The 24210-nt window shown below is 57.7% G+C and overlaps 1 protein-coding gene across 3 annotated transcripts; it reads left to right on the forward strand.

Moving 5' to 3' along the window:
* The first annotated feature begins 12292 nt into the window (after nucleotides 1-12292).
* On the forward strand, nucleotides 12293-20405 carry AMOTL2 (angiomotin like 2). Of its 3 annotated transcripts, none has more exons than XM_030954707.1 (10): nucleotides 12293-12363; nucleotides 13384-14149; nucleotides 15447-15669; nucleotides 16138-16282; nucleotides 16425-16517; nucleotides 17233-17528; nucleotides 18024-18316; nucleotides 18435-18646; nucleotides 18932-19087; nucleotides 19263-20405. In XM_030954707.1, the coding sequence occupies exons 2-10, from the start codon at nucleotides 13473-13475 to the stop codon at nucleotides 19319-19321; spliced, it is 2154 nt and encodes a 717-aa protein (XP_030810567.1). In that variant the 5' UTR covers nucleotides 12293-12363; nucleotides 13384-13472; the 3' UTR covers nucleotides 19322-20405. The 3 variants fall into 3 exon arrangements, with proteins under 3 accessions (XP_030810567.1, XP_030810568.1, XP_030810569.1); XM_030954708.1 differs by having other exon boundaries at nucleotides 18944-19087; XM_030954709.1 differs by having other exon boundaries at nucleotides 18947-19087.
* Nucleotides 20406-24210: the final 3805 nt, after the last annotated feature.

Consider the following 24210-nt stretch of genomic DNA (forward strand, 5'->3'; position numbering starts at 1 on the left):
ACACACGCCCCGCCCACAGCCCTGATGAACCTGCCCACAGCCCGAATGGACCCGCCCACAGACACACGCGCCCCGTCCGGCCACGCCCACAGTCCTGGTGGACCCGCCCACAGCCCCACACGCCGCGCCCATAGCACTGATGGACCCGCCCACAGCCCGAACGGATCCGCCCACAGACACACACGCCCCACCCACGGCCACACACGCCACGCCTATATCCCTTATGGCGCCCTGCCCACAGCCCTGATGGACCTGCCCACAGCCACAAACGCCCCACCCACTGCCCCTTCCACAGCCCTATGGCCCCGCCCACTGCCCCATACGCCCCGCCCACATCCCTGATTGACCCGCCCACATCGCGCACGCCCCGCCCCTTGGCGGCCTCGCCCCGCCCCTCCCGCGCCCGGCGGGCCGGAGCCATGTGCGCGCGTGTTCTGCAGCGTTCCCCGGCCACAATTTGGGCCATTTCTGCCCATTCTGCTCCTGCCCCGTCCCGTTTTCTCTCCCCCAGTGCTGCCACGGCTGGGTCAGGGCTTTGCCGTCTCCTAGACGCAGGAGGTTTTGCCGGCTCGCAGGGTCAGGAGCTTTCCCAACCCCGGGAGTCGGGAGCTTTGTCCCCTTGGCGGGTCAGGAGCTTCTGCCCTGGCAGACTCAGCTTTCCCTACTCCGGCACTCGGTCCTCGGGCTTTGGTGGGGACTGGCTGCGGGTCTCTGCGGGGCGCTGGGATTCTCTGGCCGTTTCCCGGCGCTCTGGCGCTTTCCCGGGGAGCAGAACCCCCGGCATGCCAGGCAAAGCAGGGACTGGCCCCTGTGTGTCCCGGGCCTTCCTCTCCGTGCCCCCGGTGCGGAATCCCCTCCCCGGCGCTCACCGAGCTGCGCTGGGCTCACATCGGTGAGTTCTGCTGCTCGGCATCGCGCTCGCCTGCTGCTGCTGTCGCGACTGAACCGCGACCGAGCGGCTCGAGCCGCGGCTCCCACCGCGAGGTGCGGGCGGCGCCCGGTCCCCGCTCCCGGAGCCCCGGGAATGGCCCCGCTGGCTCATTCCCATTGATGGGGTGGTAATGGTCCATGTGCTGCCCATCGCGGAGAAGGAACTTTTTTGGGAGCCCAACCCAGTTGATGGGTCCTAAAGTAACAAATTGCACGGGAATGTGTTACCCTTTGCTGATAAATTGGTATCTCCTGGCTAATAAACACGTGTAGCAGCTTGAGCCAGCCGCGGTAATGCCTGCTCCTTAATACTGCTTTGGTGTTTAATTTTATTCCCAAATTTCGGTGGCAAAAGGGGTTTTTATGCTTTTCCTGTTGGCTCCAAGCTGTCTCCAGCATTTTTCTCAGGAGCAAAAAGGCTGTTTGAGGGAAAGCCGGGAGGAAAAGGGGCAGATTGAAGAGTTTTGGGGCAGCTCCAAGGGGAGCGTGGGGTCTGCTGTAATTAAAACGACCTTCCTGGTTATTTTGGGGGTTGAATTTCCAGGTTTCAGGCCTCAAGGAAGGAGGCTGAGCCTGGATGCAGAGCCCAGCAGAGGGCACGGCAGCCCCACGCAGGACCTGCAGAGCCGCCCGTCAATCCCTTCCTCGTCCTCCCGGGACAGTGGAAGGAGAAGGATTTTAGGGCTGCCGAACGATTTTTAACGCCTGTGATTGGATTTTTGGGTGCTAGGGACTGTGTCCGTGGGATGGGAGTGATCACTACACATCCACGTTCCTGAAACCTTGTTTATCCCAAACACAGGATAACGAACGTGGAATTACACGTTTTCTCTTCCACGGTGTTGATATGCAGACTATCACAATCACTGAAACATCAATAACCAAATACATGAATAAATTAAACTTTAATTAAAACAATGCCACCAGACTGAGAGAACTTTCTTCTTTTCTTGCTTCTTTTATTACTTTCCATACAGCTGAAGTTCCCCCCTTTTTTTTCCCCACAAAAACACAAGGAGTGCCTGTGTTGTAACTCCTGCCATGCCTTCCCAGAGCAGTTTGACGTCGGCTGCGTTTCCCAATCCCTGTATTTTTGCAGCTGCTGGTTCCCTCCGTGACTTCATCCTAATTCTGCCCCTGAGCATCTTGCTCAGAGCGCTGACGTGTTGTGACTCAAAGTGATGAAATTTGATGCACGCAAACTAAAATCCAGTTCCTGGCTGCTCAACAGACCTGGATCACATCTGTCCCATCTCCTACAACAGAGGGAGAGCAGAGAATTTCCATAAATAATTATCAATGATGGCTCATTATTTATGCATTTCTCAAAGCGTCTCTACCTTCAGTGCAGCTTCCATGTGACAGCAGTGGGGTTCCAGTACCTGGTGCTTCAAATTATTGGGATAACAAATAGGAGGAGGTAATTTTGGAAGTGATGGGTGGTTCTAGGCACACAGGTGATTTTAGTGATATAAAGACAAATAGGTTTAATCTGTCTTTTAAATCCCTTTATTTTACACGAGTGCAGGTGGAACAGCTGTGCCTGCAGGGCAGGGGGTTAACCTGGATGGAGGGGAGGGAAGGGGAAGGGATGGGAAGGTAAGGGAAAGAAGGGAAGGGATGGGAAGGTAAAGAAGAGGAGGAAAAGGAGGTGATGGGAAGGCAAAGCAAGAGATGGGAAGTGAAGGCATGGTGAGGGAAAACAAGGGAAAGGGGAAGGCATGGAGAGGAAAGAGAGTGGAAAACAAGGGAAAGAAAGGCAGGGGGTGGGGAGGAATGGGAAGGCAAAGTAAAGAAAGGCAAGGCAGGACAGAGGGCAGCTGAAGCAGCCTGGGCAGGTCTCCCAACCCCGTTCTGAGGACGGGATGGAAATTCCACCTGCCATAATATTTCCCACCTCCCACTCCCAGGCCCTCCCAGCCAGGAGGCAGAAGATGCCCAGGATGAGCAGCCTGGTGCAGGAGGTCTCCTGGAAGAGCCCAAAGGCTTCTCCACTCTGAACTTGGGAGCCCTTGGGAATTCCCCTGGTGTGAAGACAGATTCCTCCAGCCTGCCCAGTGTCTGAGCTGGGTGACAGCAATGGCCCTCCTCATACCAGGTCTCCTGAACCCCACACTCCAGGGAGTTTATCCCTGACCCCCTACAGTGTGAGCAAGGGATTATCCTTGCCAACACTTCCTTCCAGAGCCACCACTCTTTATGCTGTTTCACCAGCAGCTGCTGGATCCCTGGTCCCTGGGCTGTGTGTGAGGCTCATCTCCCTTGGGATGGCTTCTCCAGTGACTTCAGATGGGAGTTGCCAAGCTGGAAGCCTCAGAGCACTTGGAAAAGCCCTGGAAAGGGAAGGTGCTGGCTTCTGGGAAAAGGCTGCACACTCAAAACAGCCCCGGCAGTGTTCAGAGAGTGCTGAAACCATGCACACAAAAGCCAGTGTTTACTGGGACAAACCCAACTGCTGAAGGCTGCATCCATGTCCCAGCCATGAGCTGGTCCTGGACTGCTGCTGGAGATGAGCAGGGGAAAGAGAGGAGGAGCACAAGGAGCTGCTCACAGCAATGATATGATGTGCTGCAATGCACACCCTGATCCCACTCCTGTATCCCATGGAGCATCCCCACAGCCATGGGGAACTCTGGGAAAGCTTGGGCTGCAGGAGAGGGGCTGGGGTGAGATTTTGGGGCAGGCAGCTCCACTCGTGCCTGAGCATGGGCTGCACTTTGGGATAAGGAACAGGTTGCTCAGAGAAGCTGTGGCTGCCCCATCCCTGGCAGTGTCCAAGGCCAGGTTGGATGGGGCTTGGAGCAAGCTGGGATAGAGGAAGGTGTCCCTGCCCATGGCAGGGGGTGGAACTGGATGGGCTTTAAATTCCCTTCTAACCCCATCCATTCCATGATTCTGTGATCTCAAGCACAGGCTTCCCTTTAACTCTCACTTTCACCATGTGGTTTATTTCCCTGCCAGTCCCTCCGCTCTTCCAGAAGCCATCCATGAGTGCAAACAGAGCATCCAGCTGGGACAAACCACTGGCAGCTGGATTTGGAGGTGAAGTGGACAAACCATCCGTAACAGGTGAGGTCCAGTTCCACTCTCTGTGGTGTGGTTTGCAGAAAGATGAGACGGGAGCCTTTATAGCCTTTCAGAGGGAGGATATTTGGGAGCCCCCAGCCCCTTCAGAGGGAGGATATTTGGGAGCCCCCAGCCCCTTCAGAGGGAGGATATTTGGGAGCCTTTATACCCTTCCAGAGGGAGGATATTTCCAGCTCACAACAATATCTGAGCTCTCTTGCTTTCTCACCCTGCAGGGACAGGACACCATCCCCCAGAAGAGGCTGTCCAGAGCCCCATCCAGCCTGGCCTTGGACACTTCCAGGGGTAGCAGTTGCCTCCTGCCTTTCTCATGGTCCTGTAAAATCCGTACACCAAAATGTCACGGTCAGACAGCAAAGTTGTGGCTTCTCCTGGGCTGGGACATGGGACTGGAGAAAATGGAAGTGTTCCCACTCTCTCCAGAGCCTTCAGGGCGGGATGGGAGCTGACAGGGATGGACACAGCATGATGAGCACCCCTCTGAGCCCGGGATCTCAGGGCTGGAGCTGGAGCAGAGGCTCCCTCTGCTCCCCTGGGCTGGATTCAGCACTCTGTTGATTCAGAGCGACCCTGCCTGACTCACCCAGGCGCTGGGCTGAGCCTTTCCAAAGGAAAAGCTCGCATTAAACTCTGCCACAAGGCTCTGGTGACCATATGGAGCTGGGAGAGGGGTGGGGGCCAGCCCTGACCTTTATTGTAGGGAGGGCAGCAGCACTGACCCCACTCCCTGCCCCCCAGGGGTGGCTGTTCCCAGGCCACTCAGGTTGTTCCACAGGGCTCCCTGCTAAATAAGACAATTAAATCCTCGAGCCCAGGTTTTAGTGTTTCCATGTGCAGCCAAGTATCTTAATCTGGGCTGTTTGGGGAATTTTTATCCCGTGGATCCCTTGGTATGCCTGGAATGTTTGCTTTTCCTACTGTGTGCGTGTGTTTGAGGCACTCCTGTAAAAACAAGAGCTTCCTGCCTGCCCTGTAAATCTTTCCTTGATTGGCAGAGTGGCCTTTGGTGATTAATCAAGGGGCACAACGAGCTGACACCCTCCAGGAGCTGGCTGCTCCTTGCAAATCCCCAGCACGGTGGTGGGGGACCTGGGGAGGGACCCTGGAGCTGGCTGCTCTCCAGAGCCGTGTGGTGACATCGGTTTTCGGTAAGAGCCTGGGAGAGGAAGGACCAAACGGAAATTCCAGAGAGCTAAGGAAATGCTCCAGAGGGCCGGGACTTCAGAGGCATTCTCTATTGTATCATCGGGATAAAACACGCGGCTCCGCTTGGAGCGATTCGCTCCGTGGCCAACCAAACCTTCCCACCTCGGCTGGGCTGGGAAGGAGATGTGTCCCAACCAAACCTTCCCACCTCGGCTGGGAAGAAGATGCCCGAGCGTGTGGGGGTCCCACCTTCCCACTTGGGCTGGCTGGGGGGAGATGTGTCCCAACCAAACCTTCCCACCTCGGCTGGGCTGGGAAGGAAGACGTTTATTTCAAACAGATCTTCTCTCTTTGGCTGAACTGGGAAGGAGGACATGTATTCCAGCCAAACCTTTCCATTTTGGCTGAGCTGGGAAGGAGGAGATTTGTCCCAACCAAACCTTCCCACCTTGGCTGGGCTGGGCAGAAGGAGGTTCACCCCACCCATGGATAGAGGTTTCTGCAGGAGATGGACACAGCACAGGGGAGGCTGCAGAGAAGAACCACCTTGTTGATGTTCCTGGGTTTCTCCATGTTCCTGTTGGAGGCTTCCAGCTCTGCCTGGATGTGGCACAGGGGCTCCAAGTTAGCTCCAAACCCCAGAACAGCAAAAACAGCTCCAGCATCTTGGCCAAAGGGCTCTAATTTGTCCCAACTAGCTGCTGTTCCAACCCTGAGCATGCCTGGAGCTGGCTGTGGGATCCTGAACTGGTGTTGTGTTGTGCAGGCCACACGTGGGCCTGTCCCCATGTCCCAGTGATCCCAGAAGGGTCTCAGCCTGGGAGAAAAGCTGGCAGAGCTGCAGGCTGCCAGCCCTGGGGCCAGCCCCAAACTCATTGCTGGAAGCAAGGAGACCTTCAGAGCCTGGTGGAAACCTGCCATGGGAGAGGTCAGTACTCAGCATTTTAGAGGAAACTGTGAGATTTAGCAGGAAGTTTTTTACAATGAGGGTGTTAAAACACTGGCACGGGTTGCCCAGAGAAGCTGTGGCTGCCCCATCCCTGGAAGTGTTCCAGACCAGGCTGGATGGAGCTTGGAGCACCCTGGAATAGTGGGAGATGTCCCTGCCCATGGCAGAGAATTGGACTGGAGACCCTTAGAGGTCCCTTCCAACCCAAACCACTCTGTGATTTTCAGGTTCTGGTCTTCCCACTTTTTCCCTTGTCTTCTGCCCACTGCTAGAGGCAGGATCTGTGCTGTGTGCCAGGACAGGGCCAGGGCCAGGGTGAGGAGCTCCAGGAGCAGAGCACTGTGAGCAGGCAGCCAGGGAAGGTCTGTGTCTGAGCCCTGGCAGGAGGGACAGGTGGGAAGGAGCACCCAGGACACACAGGAGCACCCAGGACACACAGGAGCACTCAGGACACACAGGAGCACTCAGGACACACTGGCTGGCTGCTCCCTGCACCACAGGAAGATGATCTTGAAGGCCCCTTCCAACCCAAGCCATTCTGTGGTTCTGCGAAGGAGCATTTCAGCCAGGCACAGCAGCGCCAGTGTGGGCAGAGCCCTGCAGCCTCTCCCTGCTCCTGGACAAATACCCAGCCTGTTTGTCCTGCTGATACCAGAGCTGATGGGTCCCCTGGAGCCTGTCTCTCCATGTCTGCCAGTTCATCCCTGCTCCATCTTTCCCTGGGTTTGGAGTTGCTGCTCCACCCCTCACCTTCCATTCCACCTCCTGTGCTCCCTCCATGCCCCTGCCAGAGGATGCCCTGTGCTGTCCCCTCTGCACACCTGCCCCCAGGCCACTCCAGCCTCTCTCCCAACCAGCACCAACAGCAGCCCAAAAACTCATGGCAAGAGGGTCAGGGGTGTTTCCCAGGCATTTTGTGTCGCCAAGCAATGAGCCCTGTTAGCTGTGACCACCCTGGTGACAACCCCACTGCCATGGTGCCAGGGGATGTTCAGTGCCACCAAGGTCACCTCCACGTTGTTCCCTTGTGTTCCCACCAGCACACAGCTCCCAGCATGGCTCTGGTGTTTGGATGCAGCCGGCAATGACCCCAGAGGTGACACAGAGCTGCTCTGTCCCGCTCTGTGTGGCCTCCAGGCCACTTTAATTCATGACCAGAGTGCCTGGAAGGCCCCAGCACTGGTAGGAGCCCAAGGGAGCAGGGAGCAGGGGGGTGAAGCAGCAAGATAGTGACAATTCTTGCTGCCTTTGGGATCCTGGGATGAAGAACAGCCCTGCCCAATGCTGTCCTTGCTCTTTTTGTCTCACTCTGCACTGGGGACAGTCTGCCTTTAAAGTGTCATCTCTGCAGTGAACAGCCCTTGTCTCTCTCCTCAGCCTCTCCTCAGCCAGGGTTGCTCTCACAGCATGGATATTTCTCACTTAGTCTGTGTTTGGGAACATGATTTTGCCCTGGCTGCATCCCTGTCAGGCTTTCCTCACAGCCAGGAAGATGTGGAATTCCTCAGGGACCCAGAGGTGTGTGCTTATTTTCATCAACAGGGACGGGGGTGTCTGGCATTCCCCGGCCCCTCTGGGTTCTGCCCCCTCCTTTTGCAAGGGGTGGCTCCAAATTGGGGTGCAGATCCCCCAGATGGTCCTGGGGAGGGGGCACAGACCCTCCCACCCACCTGGATGTGCTCCAGGGTCGGGTGGGCAGCCGTGGCCAGTGAGGAGGTGCTGCTGGTGGCCCCTGCCTGTGCCGCTTGCCCTGTGTCCCTGTGTCCCCCGGGACAGGAGGTGGAGCCTCTCCCAGAACCACAGGGGGGGTTCCCTGCCAGGTGGGCAGGAAATCACACCCAGCACTTTGAATTTCTCAGGAAAAAGAGAAAATTCCTCCAAGGCGGCAAAACAGCAGCGAGGGGCTTTGCTATGGAAATGCAGAGCTGTGTGCCCTGGGGCTGGTGGCTCCCGGCTTCACCTTTGTCCCCGCTGGCATCTCCTGAGCGTCCCCTGGACTGGGTCCCACTGGGGCTGGCAGGTCAGGAACAAACCCCTCGCAGGAAACAGGGAAATAAAGGAAAGCAGAGAAGAACAATTTAACATCCAGGAATGGAAATGACTCAGGGGCATTAAAATGCAGGGGAGATGAGAAAGAGGAGGGTCCTGGCCCTGTTTTCAGCCACATTTTTCCCCTCTCAAAATTCCTAAGAAGGGGCTTTGTGAAGGTGCCTGTGGCATCACCTCCCTGAGTGTTTGATTGATGAAAAACTGTGGCAGGAGGTGCTGGGGGTGGGGATGTGCCCTGGGTTATCTACAAGGGATCTACAGATCAGCTACAGAACAGGAGAGAACCCAGGAGAAAGTGGAGGGGGGAGAACAGGAGCACTCCAACTTTCTGTGATCCTCACCTGGGGCAGGTCCAGCATCCCCCTGAAAAAAGGGGAATCTCGGGGGTCTGATCCTGGCAGAGACACCTGAGGTGTGGAGGAGCTGGCTGTGCCCAGAGCATTGGGACCACTGCTGGATTCATCTCTTGGGGCTGGCTGCTCTTTCAGATGGGATCAGTCCTGGTGCCCTCATTGCTCCAGCTGTGTCCCACCAAGGCCACCAAGGTTTCCTCTGGGTGGAGAGGGATCTTTCCATTCCTTCCCTTTCCCCTGGGTGGAGAGGTACCTTTCCATTCCTTCCTCCACCGAGGAAGAGCCATATCAAAGCAGCAACAGGAGTGAGGGGATTTGGCAGAACCAGGAGCATCCCAATCGCACCCATGCCCTGCCCAGTCGCATTGAGGAGTGTTCCCTGTTGGGGTTTTGGGAATGGAACTCACCCTGTTTCACAGCAGCACCCCAGGTCTCACATTCCCGGGGGTGATCAGACCTGGGGCACCCCAAAATGATGCAGATTTCAGAGAGAGGACAGGGAAGAGGAGTTGGCCTCAGGCCTAGCAGCTTGTGGGGGTGTCTCCAGGAGGACAGGATCCCTCTGGATGGGATGGTGGGAGCAGGGGAAGGGCTGGGGTGCTGCCTTGGCTCCCTGCCCGTGGGGTGCAGTTCCCTTTGGGGGCAGCCTGGGGAATCCTGGCACTGGGAAACATCACTTGTGCAATTCCTTGAATTCCAACTCCTGGCTGCACTCTGAATCCAGAGTTTGGGACACAAGAAGCAGGTACCTGGAGGAAGCTTTAGCAGGAAGATTGCCATGGAGAGGTTTGAGGGGTTCAGTGTATTCACAGGACACTGTCACTGGGGCTCACGGGACACTGCCACCACTGTCACCATCTCCCCAGGAGATGTGCTGAGGCTGCAAACCTCCCCTCCATGCCACGCACCTTCCTCTGCCCACAATGCCCCAGTTTTCCAGGCTCAGCACGGCCCAGGGCTGAGGCACTTTGGGAGCCTGAAGACAGCCGAGGTGATCTCATCCCACGAGTATTTTCTTGGCTCCCTCTCCCGGCTCCAACGCCTCGGCGATAAGGCTGGGCTGAGGTCAGTGGGAGGGTCTGGCATTGCGGAGCCGTGTGTCACCCCGCCCAGCCTGGGACACGGCACCTGCGCTGCCTCCAGCCACGTCCCCGAGGCGCTGCCCCATCCTCCAGGATGCTCCACCTGGGAAGAGGGGCCCTGCAGGCAGCCAAAGGTGCCCCCACCACTGCCCCCAGGTCCAGCTGCTGTTTCACCTTCTCCTGGGGAAAACAAAAAGGTTGAGGCTTTTCTTACCTCCAGTATTAGAAAGAAGGAGAAGAAATTCTTCAGATCGCTTTCCAAAGGGTGTTATCAGCCCAGGAGGGGTTTCCTGCTGCCAGAAATAGAGCAGTGTTAAGATAGGAAGGGAAGAAGGATGACATAGACATAGATAAGGCCAGGGGACAAGCCAGGAGAGGAACCCTGGGTGCTGGAGGAGCTGGGCTGGGAGCCCCATCCACCTGGGAAAGACCAGGGCAGAGCCACTGCTGGGTCCTTTTGGAGATGCTGCTGCTGGGCTTGGTGTATTTGAGTGGTGCATCATCCATCCCTCCCTCCATGGATCCCTCCATGGATCCCTCCATGGATCCCTCCATCCATCCATCCATCCATCCATCCATCCATCCATCCATCCATCCATCCATCCATCCATCCATCCATCCATCCATCCATCCATCCATCCATCCATCCATCCATCCATCCATCCATCCATCCATCCATCCATCCATCCATCCATCCATCCATCCATCCCTCTGTCACAGACATCCTTGTCACAAAAATCCTTTCTTTAGGATTTTTTCCTTCTGGGAAGCTGAGGCCCCAGAAACAAAAGGTAAACAATAGGTTATCTGCTTCTGTGGAATGCAACAGGTCAGTTCTGGATTGGCCCAGATTGAGTGTTTGGAAATAATGGCCAATCAGAACTGAGCTCTCGGACACAGTCCGAGAGAGCAAGGTTTGTTGATCATTCTTTACTTTCTATTCTTAGGTAGTTAGCAGCTTCTGGAAACTCTCTTTTTCTTTTTCTTTTAGTATAGTTATAATGTAATATATATATATATCATAACATAATAAATCAAGCCTTCTGATCATGGAGCCCATCTCGTCTCTTCCTTCACCCTGAAAACCTTGTGACCAACCGTCGACATCCCTCCATCCATCCATCCATCCACCCATCCACCCATCCATCCATCCATCCATCCATCCATCCATCCATCCATCCATCCATCCATCCATCCATCCATCCATCCATCCATCCATCCATCCATCCCTGTGGTGCTGGCCCAATGTTTCCAGACTCTGCACATACCTGGGGACACAGGGACGAGTCTTGTGCTCTCGTCTCCTCCCCACACCAAACTAGACCCTCACTGGAGCTTCAAGGTGCCAATTCCCACATTTCAACCTTCATCCATGAGAATTTGACTTGTCACTGGGAAAACTGGGCTGTTTCTTGAGCTTCCAGGTGCTCCTCATCCTCCAAGCACTGACTCCATCTCTCTGCATTTTCCTTCCATGCTCCCCTGCCTTTGAGTCTGGTACCTGCTACACACTGGAGATTTATTTTTTCCCCCCATTTTTTGGGAGATAACCCAGAGGTAGTGAGCTGTGCCTGCAGCCCTGTGCCTGCTATTGCACCCTGGGTGCCTCGGGGGTGATACCAGCGTGTGATGGAGCACAAAAACAAGGAGAGGAGGCTGGAGACCCCCATGTCCCCCTCCCCAGATCAGCCTCCCGGCTCTGTGCCAGTCAGAAGATGCTTTTTGAGTTCCCTCAAAAGAATGGGAGTTTAATGTCCCGGAGCTAATAAGCAATTTTCCCCTGCACCTGCCTCTCCCCGCCGCCTCCCCTTCGGCCATCTGCCGTCTCTCTCGGGGCCTCTGGACTCTGCACCGGCAGCCTGGGGCTGGGGTGGGGCTGGTGTTTCACTGCTTTGGGGCTGGGGGTGCTCAGTGTCCCCCCAGAGATGAGCCAGGGTGCTTTGAAGGGGCAGTTCGGCCCCTGATGGTTTCCTCCATCCCTGTGTTCCCCCAGGGAAGGGGGTGGCAGAGCCCAAAAGGGGAAGCTGAGGCTGGGAGAGCAGCAGGGGACCCACAAAGGCTCTGAGGCAGACAGGAGGTGGCAGGAATTGCTGCATCCACAGGGAGCTGGCATCCCCAGCCAGGGGGTGTGAGGATGGAGGACACAAGGAGGGAGGAATGCAAGGAGAGGGATGTGAAGAGGGGATGCAAGGAGGAGGAAGGTGAGGAGGGGGGATGCGAGATGGGGGATGTGAAACACGAAGAGGGGAACATAAGGAGGGGGATGTGAGGAGGGGGATGTGAGAAGGAAGACACGAGGAGGAATGTGAGGTGGGGAATGAGAGGGGTGTGAGGTGGGGGATGTGAAGGGGGGCATGTGAGAAGGAGGATGTAAGGAGAGGGACACAAGGAAGGGGGATGAGAGGAGGGGGGATGCGAGGACAGAATGCGAGGCAGGGGGATGCGAAGAGGGGGAATGTAAGGAGGGGGATGCGAGAAGGGGGGCCGAGGGGGCACAGCAGATGGGGCCGGCAGGCTCGGGGTTGCCCCGGCCCCGCAGACAAAGGCTGGGGCAGATTTACGGCCCGGGACAGCTGGCGGGCAGAGCCGCCCCCCCGGCCGCAGCTGCCGCTCCCGCTCCCGGCCGCGCTCCTGCGCCGGCGGCGGCCCCGGGGCGGAGCGGGGCGGGACCGGCCCCACATTCCGGGCATAGCAAAGCCCGGCCCGGCCCCCGCGGCCCCGGGACGCTCAGAGCCGCCGCAGCACCGCTCCGCTCCGCCATGCTCCGGTGAGTTCTGCCATCGGGACCCCCGGCCGGCACCGGGGACCCCCGGCACCGGGAATTCCCCAGCACCGGGAGCCCCCTGACCGGCACCGGGATCCCCCCGAGCCGCATCGGGGCCCCCCAGCACCGGGAATTCCCCGGTACTGGCACCCCCCACCCCCGGCACAGGGAACCCCTCTAACACTGGGACGCCCCCGACCGGGATGGGGACCCCCGGCCGGCACTGGGACCCCCCCGGCACGGGGATGCCCCCTGGGGAAAGGACGCTCCCCGGCACCGGGAATTCCACAGCAGGGATCGGGACCTGCCTCGGCACCGGGACCCACCCGGACCAGCGATCCCGGGACCGAGACCCCCTTGGACCGAGATCCTCCCGGCCGGGACTGGGACACTCCCCTGGGGCTGGGACTCTTTGACCGGGATCGGACCCCCCTGGCCCAAGGAAAGCCCTAGCCGGGACTGGGATCCCTCCACGGGAAAAGGACGGCCCCCAGAACCGGGGCTCTTCTCCCTGGGACCGGGACTTGCTCCCCGCGGCACCTGGACCTTCCCGGGGAAAAGACCCTGTCTCATGCCGGATCCACCCCCAGGGACTTGGAACCCTCCTGGAACCCTCCCAGACGGGACCGGAACATTCCTCCCTCCCCCACGGAAAAATCCCAGGACCCTCAGCGGGACTGGGACACCTCTACAAGTCCAGGACCTCCTGGTCCGGGGATGGGGGGTCCTATCCATCTCCCGGTGGCTCTGTGCCCAGGTGGGGCCGCTTTATGCCCCGCTTTATCCCGGGCCAGTGCCAGTCCCGGCTCCATGGGGCACCCCCCATCCGGAGCCAGCCCCGGGTGCGGTGCCGGGGCTCGGCCACCCCACTGCCGGGGCTGCTCCGCTCTCCCAGCGCCGCCACGGGCTCCCACCCCTCCGGCACGTCCGGGCCAGATTCCTGGCAAACAATCCCGTGTCCATCAGGATCCGGACCGTCCTGCCCCGGCTGCTTCCCAACAATCCCGTTTCTCCCTGCCGCAGGTGTCTCGCCGTGCCCAGTCGCTGTTGAGGTCCCCCCGGGACGCCCCTTGTCGGGTGGAAACGTGGCTCTGCCGCCGGCACGGACGGACATGAGGACGGCGGAGGACTCGAACGGCACGGTGCTGCACCGGCTGATCCAGGAGCAGCTGCGCTATGGGAATCTCACGGAGAACCGCACTCTGCTGGCCATCCAGCAGCAGGCCCTGCGCGGCGGCGGCGGCGCCGGCAGCCCCCGCTCCTCCCTGGAGAGCCTGAGCCCCGAGGAGAGCCAGATGGTGCAGCAATCCACGCGGCAGGAGCCGCAGGGCCAGGAGCATCACTCCGACCACGTCTACCTGGAGAACAGCGTCTATCGGCTGTGCCCGCCCAAGGGCGAGGAGCTGCCCACCTACGAGGAGGCCAAGGCGCATTCCCAGCTGCTGGCGTCGCAGCGCGCAGCGGGGCCGCGGGCCGAGAGCGGCGCCCGGCGCCCCGACGAGGGGCTCAAGGAGCTGAAGCACGGCCACGTGCGGTCGCTGAGCGAGCGGCTCATGCGGATGTCGCTGGAGAGGAACGGGGCCAAGGCGCAGAGCCCCATCAGCGCTTCCCACAGCTTCCCGCAGCTCTCCCGGCAGCTCGTCCCCCTGCGCGGGCAGCACCCCGAGGGCACGGAGCCGCGGGGACCGCCCCCGGAGTATCCCTATGTCATCCCTTCCCAGGATGCTTACCTGGCTGAGCCCCGAGCCTGCTCCCGGGAAGGTGCTGGATTTCAGCATCCTGACATCAGGTAAAGCTGTGGCCCCTGGGCTCTGCTTTTGGATGCCTCTCAGGGATGTCCAGGATGGATGCTTGGAACTTGTGGGATGTGAAGGGCAGTGAGGGCCCAGAGCAGCTGCTTTCGTCCTCACTGGCGCAGGCCGTGGGGGTCTGCTGGGAGCCCCCAACTCTGCTCCTGTCCCCAGCTCCCCCAGCATGGCTGGGCTTTTCCAACCAGTGAGGAAAATCCCATTCCCACAGCAGACCCTGCCTCCTCCCCATGCACCAGGAGGGAGCTGGGGGTAACTTAGGGGATAATCTAGGAGCTGGAAGCAGCCCAGGAAACAGCTAAATGTGGAATAGGTATGGGGCAGGGTGGAAGACAAATATGCTCCCTGCTCCACAGAAACCTGTGCCATGATCCTGAGCTGGGAATGTCCATGATACTTGGAATTGCTGCTGAGCAGAGCCTGGGCTGGTGCCAGGTGGTCTGTGGTCCCTTCGGCAGCTCAGTGCCTCTGGCAAAACCCCAGGGTGACTGTGAGATGGACATCTGGGGGTCCAGGCATTGCCTGGAATTTGAGGAGGCCTGGAAACAACCTCTTCCAGGGTGGAAAATGATGGGAAGAAGGGAACTGGTGGCTCAGTGTGAGGACACACTGCTCCCAGCCCTGCTGATCTATCCAGGCAGAGAGCGATAGCATCTCCAGCAGGAAAACCTTCTCCTTCCAGGGAACAAAGAGGGGAAGGGGAGCTGTGAGGAAGATGTATTTATTCTTCCTTGCTCCTATATCATCCCGCAGGAATGCAGCCCTTGGCGGGCAGCCCGCGGGGGAGCGCAGCGGGGCCGGGCCCTGCTCAGCCACCCTGCTCAGGGATTCCAGGAGGGATGGTGAGGTGGGATGCTGGAGCAGTGGCACAACGGGCAGCCAGGCTGGCCTGGCTTCTCTGAATATAAAAAGGATACATCCACAGTTTGGCAGTGAGGACCTGTGTCAGGAGCCTTTGCTTTGCACAGAAAATGAGGAAAATGCCGGCTCCCAAGGTGCATCCTACGCCAGGCTGCCTGCAGCATTCCCAGCAAGAGAGGGACCTGGGGGCTTGGGAGCCCATCCAGACCCACTGGCCAGGTCCTGGATGGTCAGGTCAAGGCAAGATGGGATCTGTGGTTAGAGAGCGAGCGCTTCCCAGTTCCAAAGAGCAGGATAGGCACTTCCACCTCCTCCGAGGTGACTGGGAGGCACCAGCACGTGCTTGATGGGATGCTGGAGCTGCAGCCAGCTCTCCCGCCCTGCCAAACCTTGACACCCCCTCCTCGCTCTCTGCAGGGTGCTGCCCACCTCGGTGCCAGCCGCCTTCCTGCCGCTGTGCCCGGGCGCGCTGGGTCCGGCGGGCGTGGAGGCGCTGGTCAGCGCCCAGGCGGTGTCGGCCGGCAGCCGGCTGGCCCGGGCAGACGCCGTCCTGCGGGAGAACGAGAGGCTGCAGCGGGAGAGCGAGAAGCTGCGGCGGGAGCTGGAGAGCTGTGCCGAGAAGGCGAGCCGCATCCAGAAGGTGAGGGAAGGGTGGCAGCTTCCCGTGTCCCTCCTGCCCGGGGCGATGCTCGACCAGCTGCTGTGAAAATTCACCCCCTTTAGTGATTTAATCCTTTCTCCTCCTCCCTCTGGCGGCTTGTTCCCCTCGGAGCAGCTGCAGCACGGCAGCCGGGGTTGGGGAGAAGGAGCCCATTCTCCAGTGACCCTGTCCCTCCGCCTGTCCCCCCATCCCAGCCGCCACAGAAAGCCCTTTGTGTGGCCATCTACGAGGGGTGGCTGTTCCCCGTGGCTGGGCTGTGGCAGAGCCAAAATTCTGTGGAGAAACTATTCCATAAGAGAAAATACCAAAAAATCAGTTTCCCCCCCCAAAACAGTGCGCTTGGGGTGCACTGAGCTCCTCTGGCAGCTCAGGTTGGGCTTTGGCTGGCATCTGCCTTTCCTCATTCCATGAATATCTAACCCTGGCTTGTCCCTTCCTCCACCCCAGCTGGAGAGCGAGATCCAGCGCATCTCGGAGGATTACGAAAACCTCGTCAAGGCGTCTTCCAAGCGAGAAGCCTTGGAGAAAGCCATGAGGAACAAGAGAGATTGTGAGATGCGACGGCTGCAGGATTTCAACCGAGACCTGAAAGGTGAGGGACCCTCTGTGTCCCCCTCCCCGTGGGTGCTCTGTGTCCCCCAGCTGTTTCCATGGGAAACCAGGCTTTTCCCCCTTCCTCCAGCCAAAATCTTGTATTTAAATCTTAATTGGGTTTTTTCTTTGTTTTGGACCAGAGCGGTTGGAATCGGCGAACAAGCAGCTGGCTAGCAAGAACCAGGAAAACCAGGAGAGCAACCAGGGCAGCGTGGCCAAACTCCTGGCACAGAGTAAGTCCCGGGGGACACCCATCCCTGCCCGGCTCCCCGGGCATCTGCGAGCAGGGCTCGGCTGGAGGAGGAGGCGGGTGTCGGGCGGCAGCTCTCGCCCTTCCCCAGGGAGGATGGAGCAGTTCTTGGCGCTGGACTCGAGCCATTAATCCCGGCGGCCGGCCGGCGGCGTGACCCGCATTCCCCACATTCCTGCCGCAGCTCCGGCTCTTCCAGCACCAAGCCCGCACTCCCGCCCCACGCCAGCCCGGCCGTTCTCTCCCTCCTCCCTCCTGCACTTCGCCTGGGCTTTTTTAAGGGAAAATATACTTAAATTTTAGCAGAGAGACAGGATGTTGGTGTCAGTAGGAAGAATTTCATGCCCTTCCCTAAGGTGGCTGGATTCACACCAGGCAGGTTTCACCCTTCCTGAGCTAAAATTTAAGCTGGAATGTGGCACGTGGAGGCTTCTGGCCATCTGCCCAAGTGGCTGGAATGCCCCTGACCACCATTTGATAGAAGATCTGGAGGAAGGGGTGGCATTGCCAGATGTTGGGAAGCAAAGAATCCCCACTGTGCTTCATGGACCAGCCTTAGGGAGGTGGAATGTCTGAGATTTGTGGGGTTCCCTTGCAGGCTACAACACCCTTGCAAATGCTGGGAAGCAAAGAATCCCCACGGGGCTTCACAGCTTTAGAAAAGCCAAATATCTGAGATTTGTGGGGTTCCCTTTCAGGCTACGAGCACCAGCAGGAGAAGGAGAAGCTGGAGCGGGAGGTGTCCCTGCTGCGCAGCGCCAACGAGGACCAGCGGCGGCGGGCAGAGCTGCTGGAGCAGGCGCTGGGCAGCGCCCAGGCGCGGGCGGCCAAGGCAGAGGCCGAGCTGCGGAAGAAACGAGCCTACGTGGAGAAGGTGGAGAGGCTGCAGGCAGCCCTGGGGCAGCTCCAGGCCGCCTGCGAGAAGCGGGAGCAGCTGGAGCTGCGGCTCCGCACCCGCCTGGAGCAGGAGCTGAAGATGCTGCGGGCTCAGCAGGTGAGTGCTGGCGAGGCACGGCTGTGAGCCTGTTCACAGGGGTCCCAGGATGAGGGAAGAGACGAGGATCTGACTCCATGTTTCAGAAGGCTTGATTTGTTATTTTATGATATACATTATATTAAAACTATACTAAAAAGAATAGAAGAAAGGATTTCATCAGAAGGCTAGCTAAGAATAGAAAAAGAAAGAGTGATAACAAAAGTTTGTGGCTTGGACTCTCTGTCTGAGCTAGCTCACTGTGATTGGCCATTGATTAGAAACAACTAACATAGGCCAATCAAAGACCTACCTGTTGCATTCCACAGCAGCAGATAACCATTTTTAACATTTTGTTCTTGAAGCCTCTCATCTTCTCAAGAGGAAAAAGCTTAAAAAAAAGACTTTTTCATAAAAGATGTCTGTGACAAGGGGCAGCTCCAGCCAGGCACGGTGGGTGCTGCGTGCTCCCAGCTCCTCCTCATCCTCACTGGGGCTCTGTTTTGGCTGCTGCAGAGGCAGGCGGGCACCGCCAGCGGGGGGACGCCAGAGCTGAGTGCCCACACGCTGTCGGAGCAGCTGAGGGAGAGGGAGGAGAAGATCCTGGCGCTGGAGGCCGACATGACCAAGTGGGAGCAGAAGTACCTGGAGGAGTGCACCATGCGCCAGTTCGCCATGGACGCCGCGGCCACAGCGGCCGCCCAGCGCGACACCACCCTCATCAGCCACTCGCCACGGCACTCCCCCAACAGCAGCTTCAACGAGGACCTGCTCCTGGCCAGCCACAAGCACCAGGAGATGGAGAACAGGTTAGTCCCACCTTGCCAGAGGCGTTTGGACCCCATCAAACTTCTTGGTTGGGCAGCGCCTGGATCCTCCTCTCCCCGTCCAGCTCCTCTTCCAGCTTCTGCCTTTCCTGCTCTCCAGGTTAAAAGCCCTTCATGCCCAAATCCTGGAGAAGGATGCTGTCATCAAGGTCCTGCAGCAGCGCTCGCGGAGGGACCCCAGCAAAGCCCTTCAGGGCTCCCTGAGGCCGGCCAAATCCGTGCCCTCCATCTTCGCTGCCTCCGCCGCCCCGAGCTGGCCAGGGGCTGGCCAGAGTGACCGGTCATCCGAGGGCAGCTCCCGTGGCAGCACAGGTAAATAGGGACACCTGCCCGCTCCCTACCTTCCCTTGGCACTGGGGACCTGCTTGCAATTTTCCCCCGTGGTTTTGGAGTTGGAGAGCTTGGGGAGGGGTGATTCCTCCAGGATCAGCCAGCAATCACAGAATCTCAGAATGGTTTGGGTTGGAAGGGACCTTTAAGCTCATCTTGTTCCATCCTCTCCTATGGGCAGGGACACCTTCTAGCAGGCAAGGTTGCTTCAAGCCCTGTGTAATCTGGCCTTAAAAACTTGAATCCCTTGCCTTGAATCCCTAACAGAGTCTCCTCCAGCAGGCAAAGCCACGGCTGAAGGGACAGCAGTGTCCACTGCCCTTCCCTTGCCATCCCACTCGAAGCACGGCAGCAAGGACGGCAGCACGCAGACAGATGGAGCGGCCGGGAGCAGCGAGCAGGGCGAGGGCACCGCAGTGCTGGGTGAGTCCCCCTGGATGGCACGGGGCAGGGAGCTGGGATGGCCCAGCGGGTTGGCTTAGCATCCCTGGGACGGGCTTTGCACAAGATCAGTTTTTAAAGGCATTTTTAAGGCCCCAGTTGAATGGAGTGGGTTCGAATCCCAGCGAATCCCTGTAAATCCTTTCTTTCTCTGCAGAGAGCTCAGCCGCTGCCAGAGCCCTGGACCTGTCTGACATGGTGGAGATCCTGATTTAAGGCCACCCAGGGCTGCACGGTGGCCTCTGCACCCCTCCTGCCAGCATGTCGGGATGGAGCAGCGTCTGGGAAGGAGGGGCCGAGCCGGGAGCTCAGCGGTGTCCCCTCGGTCTCGGCAGTGACTCCAGGATGCGGCAGGGTCACTGTCCCCTCAGTGCCCACAGGGGTCCCTGGCTGCGCAGGGCGCGCTGGAGCCCGGGGACCCCGTGGTGGCTCCATCCCCATCCTGGCTCCATCCCAACTTCATCCCCATCCCAGCTCCCACTGCTGGGTCCTGGCCATCTGCACCCACCCAGGTGCTTGGCTTCCAACTGCAAAATCCCTCTCTGATGGCCCGAACAAGCTGAACTCTCTGCACGAGGGCAGAGCTGGGAGGGATCCTCTGCGCGTCCAACGACCACCCGGATCCACGTGGCCAAGCCAAGCACTGGGAGCACCAAACTCCCATCACTTGCATCCTGCCTGTCACAGGCTTTGTGATGGGGTGACAGTGAAACAAAAATGACAATAGAGGGGATGAAGGGTGGAGGAAAAGTGGAGGTGAAAGGCTCTGAGGAGGAGGCAGCAGGATGTGCCACTCTTCTCCTGGCTGTGTCCCCTGGCTACTGGCAGCTGGCTTCTGCCTGTAGCCAGCACCAACATCCCGCTCCTTGGAGCTTCCCATCCTTGCCCTTCATGTAAATATATATATTTTTCTTTATTTCTTTCCCCTTTCAACGTGTGCATTTGCTGGCCAACTGCATTTTTTATTTTTCTCTCCCCAGACATGTAAAAAATGCGTTCGGTTCTCGTGCATTGTTTACAAAATGGAAAAGAAACAAAAAATTATGAAAGAGGAAAAAAAACCCCAAACCCCATGACTTAATATATTTTATATTAATATTGGTATTTCTTTTTAAGTATTTTTTTTCGTGCTGTGAACTTTTTTTCCTGCCAAAGATGACAAGTTCTCGTTTGTGCATTTTAAGTTATCTTTAAGTATTTAAACATAAACCTGGCTGTTTCGTTATGCCACCCTATACCGAGATTGCTGTAGCATTCCACTTGGTATAACAATATTTTAATAAAAAAACCCAAATATTGATCCGTGGATTCTCTTTTTTTTTTCCATGCAATGCAGAGAGATGGAGGTGCCACCATGGGAAGAGGGTCTGGGAGTGCTGACCCCCTGGTTCACATGTCCTTCCCAGCTCCCCAGGGCAGAGAGATTTGGGATGCAGCTGGGAGAGGGGGAAAATGCTCAGAAGGATTTCTGCATTCCCCAAAATCCCATTGGGATGCCATTCCCCTCACCTTCATGGGGGAAAGGATGGAGTTGCCTAAAAGTGTTGGTGTGTTTTCCTTTCTGCTCTGGCATCCCTGCATCCCTGTGTCCTCAATCCTTGCACCCTGCTGTCCTTGATCTCTGCATCCCATCACTGCATCCTGATGGGATCCTCCTCTTCCTCACAAAACTTCCTGCCCTTCTAAGCCTTTGCCACATGGCAAACCTGTTTAAAAGACTCCCTGATGTCTTCCAGCATGGATGGACCTGGTCCCCAAGCTGTCCTAGGCTTTGTCAGCCATCTCTAAGCCCTTCCCACTCTGCCTGGCTCCTTGGTCTTCTGGAAGACCAGAAGTTTTCCAGGGGTTGGACTTTTATTTTCTGATAACCGTGGTGTTAATGCTTCCCAGAGAACATCCCTGGGGACTCTGCCATCTCCAGCCAGGCCAAGGCTTTCCCTTTGTGCCACCCCTTGGCATTACCTGGGAGCTCATCTTTGTTATCCCGCTGTCCTTGGGGAGCAGGAGCTCTTGTGCTTTGCAATGGGGTTTAGCTTGGATTATGTGGAACAACAGCATCAGAAAGAAATCAGTTTTGCTGCCAGCTCTTCCATGGAACCATGGAATCATGGAGTCATTTGGGTTGGAAAAGCACTTCAAGATCATCAAGCCTGACTGTTAACCCAGCACTGCCAAAGCCACCACTGAACCATGTCCCCAAGTACCACATCCACATGTTTTTCAGCACTTCCAAGGATGGTGATTCCATCCCTTCCCTGGGCAGGATTCCTTAGGACTGCAGTGAGGATCACTGGTCTTGGTGGGACAGCGATGCTGAATCCCAGCTGAGCCCCAACCTTCCCATTGAGGAATCCGGAAAAAGTATGGCTAAAAAAATGAAAATTTGGGTCTTTCTATGGCTGTGGGACAGGTCTCCATCCCTGAGGAGCAGGTTAGGGAGACTTGGAGCAATGTGAAACTTGGAGCTGGGACCCTCCTATGCACCAATGGCCTCTCCAGGGTGTTGTGAGCAGGGAAATCAACTCTGCCCATGCAGAAGGCTGAAAAGAGCCCCGAAACGGGGCCAGGGATGGGAAGAAGAGGGTGGGAAGCTCACAGGAAGCTGCTGAGGTCGGGAATATGTCTGGGGGATCCTGGTGGCCTCCAGCCAGGGCTGTACCTGCCCTGCCTCCCCCAGCTCCCGCCGCTCCAGAGCCCGGGAAGGCCGGCAGCATTCCTGGCATACCACAGCTCTCACACCCCGTGCTTTATTTACCCAAATCCGGATGCAGAGTGGCCTGGCTGCAGGTCTGGCTATTTGCAGGGAGCTTTCTGAGACCAGGGATTCAGGGAATGGGCTCCTGTTGAGAGCTTTGCCCCTTGATCCTCACCCCCAGGGCTCTCAGTCTCTGGCAGTCAGAAGAAAGTACAAAGCCCACCTGTGGGTACAGGAATTGGGCTGCAGGGAGAGAATTCCTAAATCCAGAAGGCAGAGCAGGAGGTCCCAGCTTCTCCTGCCACGCTTCTTGAGGAGCTGTGTGCTTTGTTAGGGATGCTGTTCAGCCTGGCAACATCCCAAAGGAGCTGCACACCTTGGCCATGGAAGCTGCTGTGGGGGTGGGTTATCACCTGTTCTGTCCCCACAGGCATTTCCGTCTGCCCTTCCCACTCTGTCTCCCTGCATTTCACCATCAGCATTGCCTGGACCCACTGTCCTTTATCCCACGTCTGTCCTTTATCCCATGCCCCTGTCACCATGGCACAGCTGAAACACCAGGTGGGAGCCAAACCTCCTGCTCCCATCCCTGTGTCCTTGATCCTTGCGTCCGTGTGTCCCTGCAGCCCCGTGTCCTTCTGTTTCTGTGTCCTTCATCTCTCCACACCTGCATCCCTGCATCCTAGGACTCAGGGCTCTCATGCCCTGGCTTGGGGAGCTGGAGGTGCCTGCAGAGCTGCTGGCTGGGCTGGCACCTGCATGAGACTCCTCCCGTGGGCTGCACATCCACATCCCTGCAGAGATGGGGAAGGGCCAGCAGGCTCTGCTCCAAGTGTCACTTTGGTGGCTTTGGGTGGGATGCCCTATCCTGGGGCAGCAGCTCTTGTGGGTGACGGGGAGATGGCTCTGCTCCTCCAGGGCTGTCTGGGGAGTTCTGGTCCCTCTGTGGTCACAGTGGGCTGGGACAAAGGCCAAGGATTTCCTCGGGGTTCCCTGGCTGTCCACCAAGCCCCATTCCCAGCCAGGAACACCCCATCGCCTTGGTGCCACACCACAGCAGCCTCTCTGCACCCGTGGTTCCTGCTTTTCCTCATTTCTCTTTGGAGAATGTTGGAACTTGGTCCTTGGAGCATCCTTGAATTTTGGCATGTCCTTTGTGGGCCCTGGTTCCTCCTCCTCATCTCCTCATGCATCCCCACTCCTTTTCCACTTCCTGAATGCTAGAGCTGAATGGGGAAAGACAAACTGATCACACTCTCCTTATGGAAAACTGTTTAAAAAACAATAAAAATCCTCACCGGAATTTGGGAGAAAGGGAATTTCACCCCCTCTTCCAAATAACCCTGATCCTGGTGGGGGAAGTCTGCCAAGGCTGTGGGCCAGCCCTGCAGCCTCTTCCCAGCAAACCAGTCAGGCAAACCGGGTGCTTTCTCTCGCCTCAAGTCCCGGCTTGCTCGTCGGACCGGCAGGAATGAAGGTCTCCCCGCTGGTCCTGCTGAACCCTTCCCTTCCCCCTCCCTCCCTCTCTCATCCCACCCCTTTCCCGGAGGTCCCTCAGGCTTCCAGGCACCTCTCTGTGTCCAGAGCTTGTTGGGGGGTGCCCCCCGGGCTTTCTTCTGCCAGGGGGGTCAACGCTCCCTTCCCGAATTCCTTTCATCGGGATTTGCATTCCATTGCAGAATGAACCACCCCGAGGTGTCACCTCCCTTCAGAGCGTCAGCATGTCTTGATTTCTGCATTCTCCTGACCCTGCACCCCTCTGTCTTTGATCTCTGTACCCCTGTGTCCTCAATCCTCGCCCCCCTGTCCCCCTGGCTTCCCATGACCCTGCCAGGGGGTGGCTGGAGATGCCTACTGTGCATCGGAGGTGCCTCTGTGGCAGGGATGGGATGGGGATGGGATGGGATGGGATGGGATGGGATGGCGTGGCGTGGCATGGCATGGCATGGCATGGCATGGCATGATGGTGGTTGTTATTTAGGGGTTGGCTGTGACACCCTCTGGGACGCTCCATCCACTCAGCCTTCCAGCTTGGGAGCTCCCTCCCCATCATCCCCAGCCCGGGGCCACCTGAAACCCTTCCTCCAAGACCCTTGGCATTGTCCAGGTGTCACGGTGGGGCTGCCCAGCTGCAGCTCTCACAGGCAGGATCCCCAGCCGGGCTTTGCTGGGCTCAGCAGAAGCGGTCAGACCCGCGGTGAATTCCTCATTCCTCTTCCCTGCGCTGTGCTGCCTGCCTGCCATCTTTGCATGCAAACAGTAAACAGGCTGTTATTATCCTGGATGCTTTGAATAACTGTGGCTATTTTTTCTCTTCCCAGTATTCTAAAAAGGCAAAAAATTCCCTGCGGTTTCTGAGTCAACTTTTTTTTTTTTTTTTTTTTCCCCTCGCTCTCTATTCTTTCCTTCC

Source organism: Camarhynchus parvulus, chromosome 9 (genome assembly GCF_901933205.1).
Source record: "Camarhynchus parvulus chromosome 9, STF_HiC, whole genome shotgun sequence".
NCBI lineage: Eukaryota > Metazoa > Chordata > Aves > Passeriformes > Thraupidae > Camarhynchus > Camarhynchus parvulus.

Bases quoted from the DNA above. Each gene is read 5' to 3' on its own strand.
- AMOTL2 (XM_030954707.1), top strand. From the start codon at position 13,473: ATGAGGACGGCGGAGGACTCGAACGGCACGGTGCTGCACCGGCTGATC. The intron at 14,150-15,446 runs GTAAAGCTGTGG...CGCTCTCTGCAG, and splicing joins TTTCAGCATCCTGACATCAG to GGTGCTGCCCACCTCGGTGC. The intron at 18,317-18,434 runs GTTAGTCCCACC...CCTGCTCTCCAG, and splicing joins CACCAGGAGATGGAGAACAG to GTTAAAAGCCCTTCATGCCC.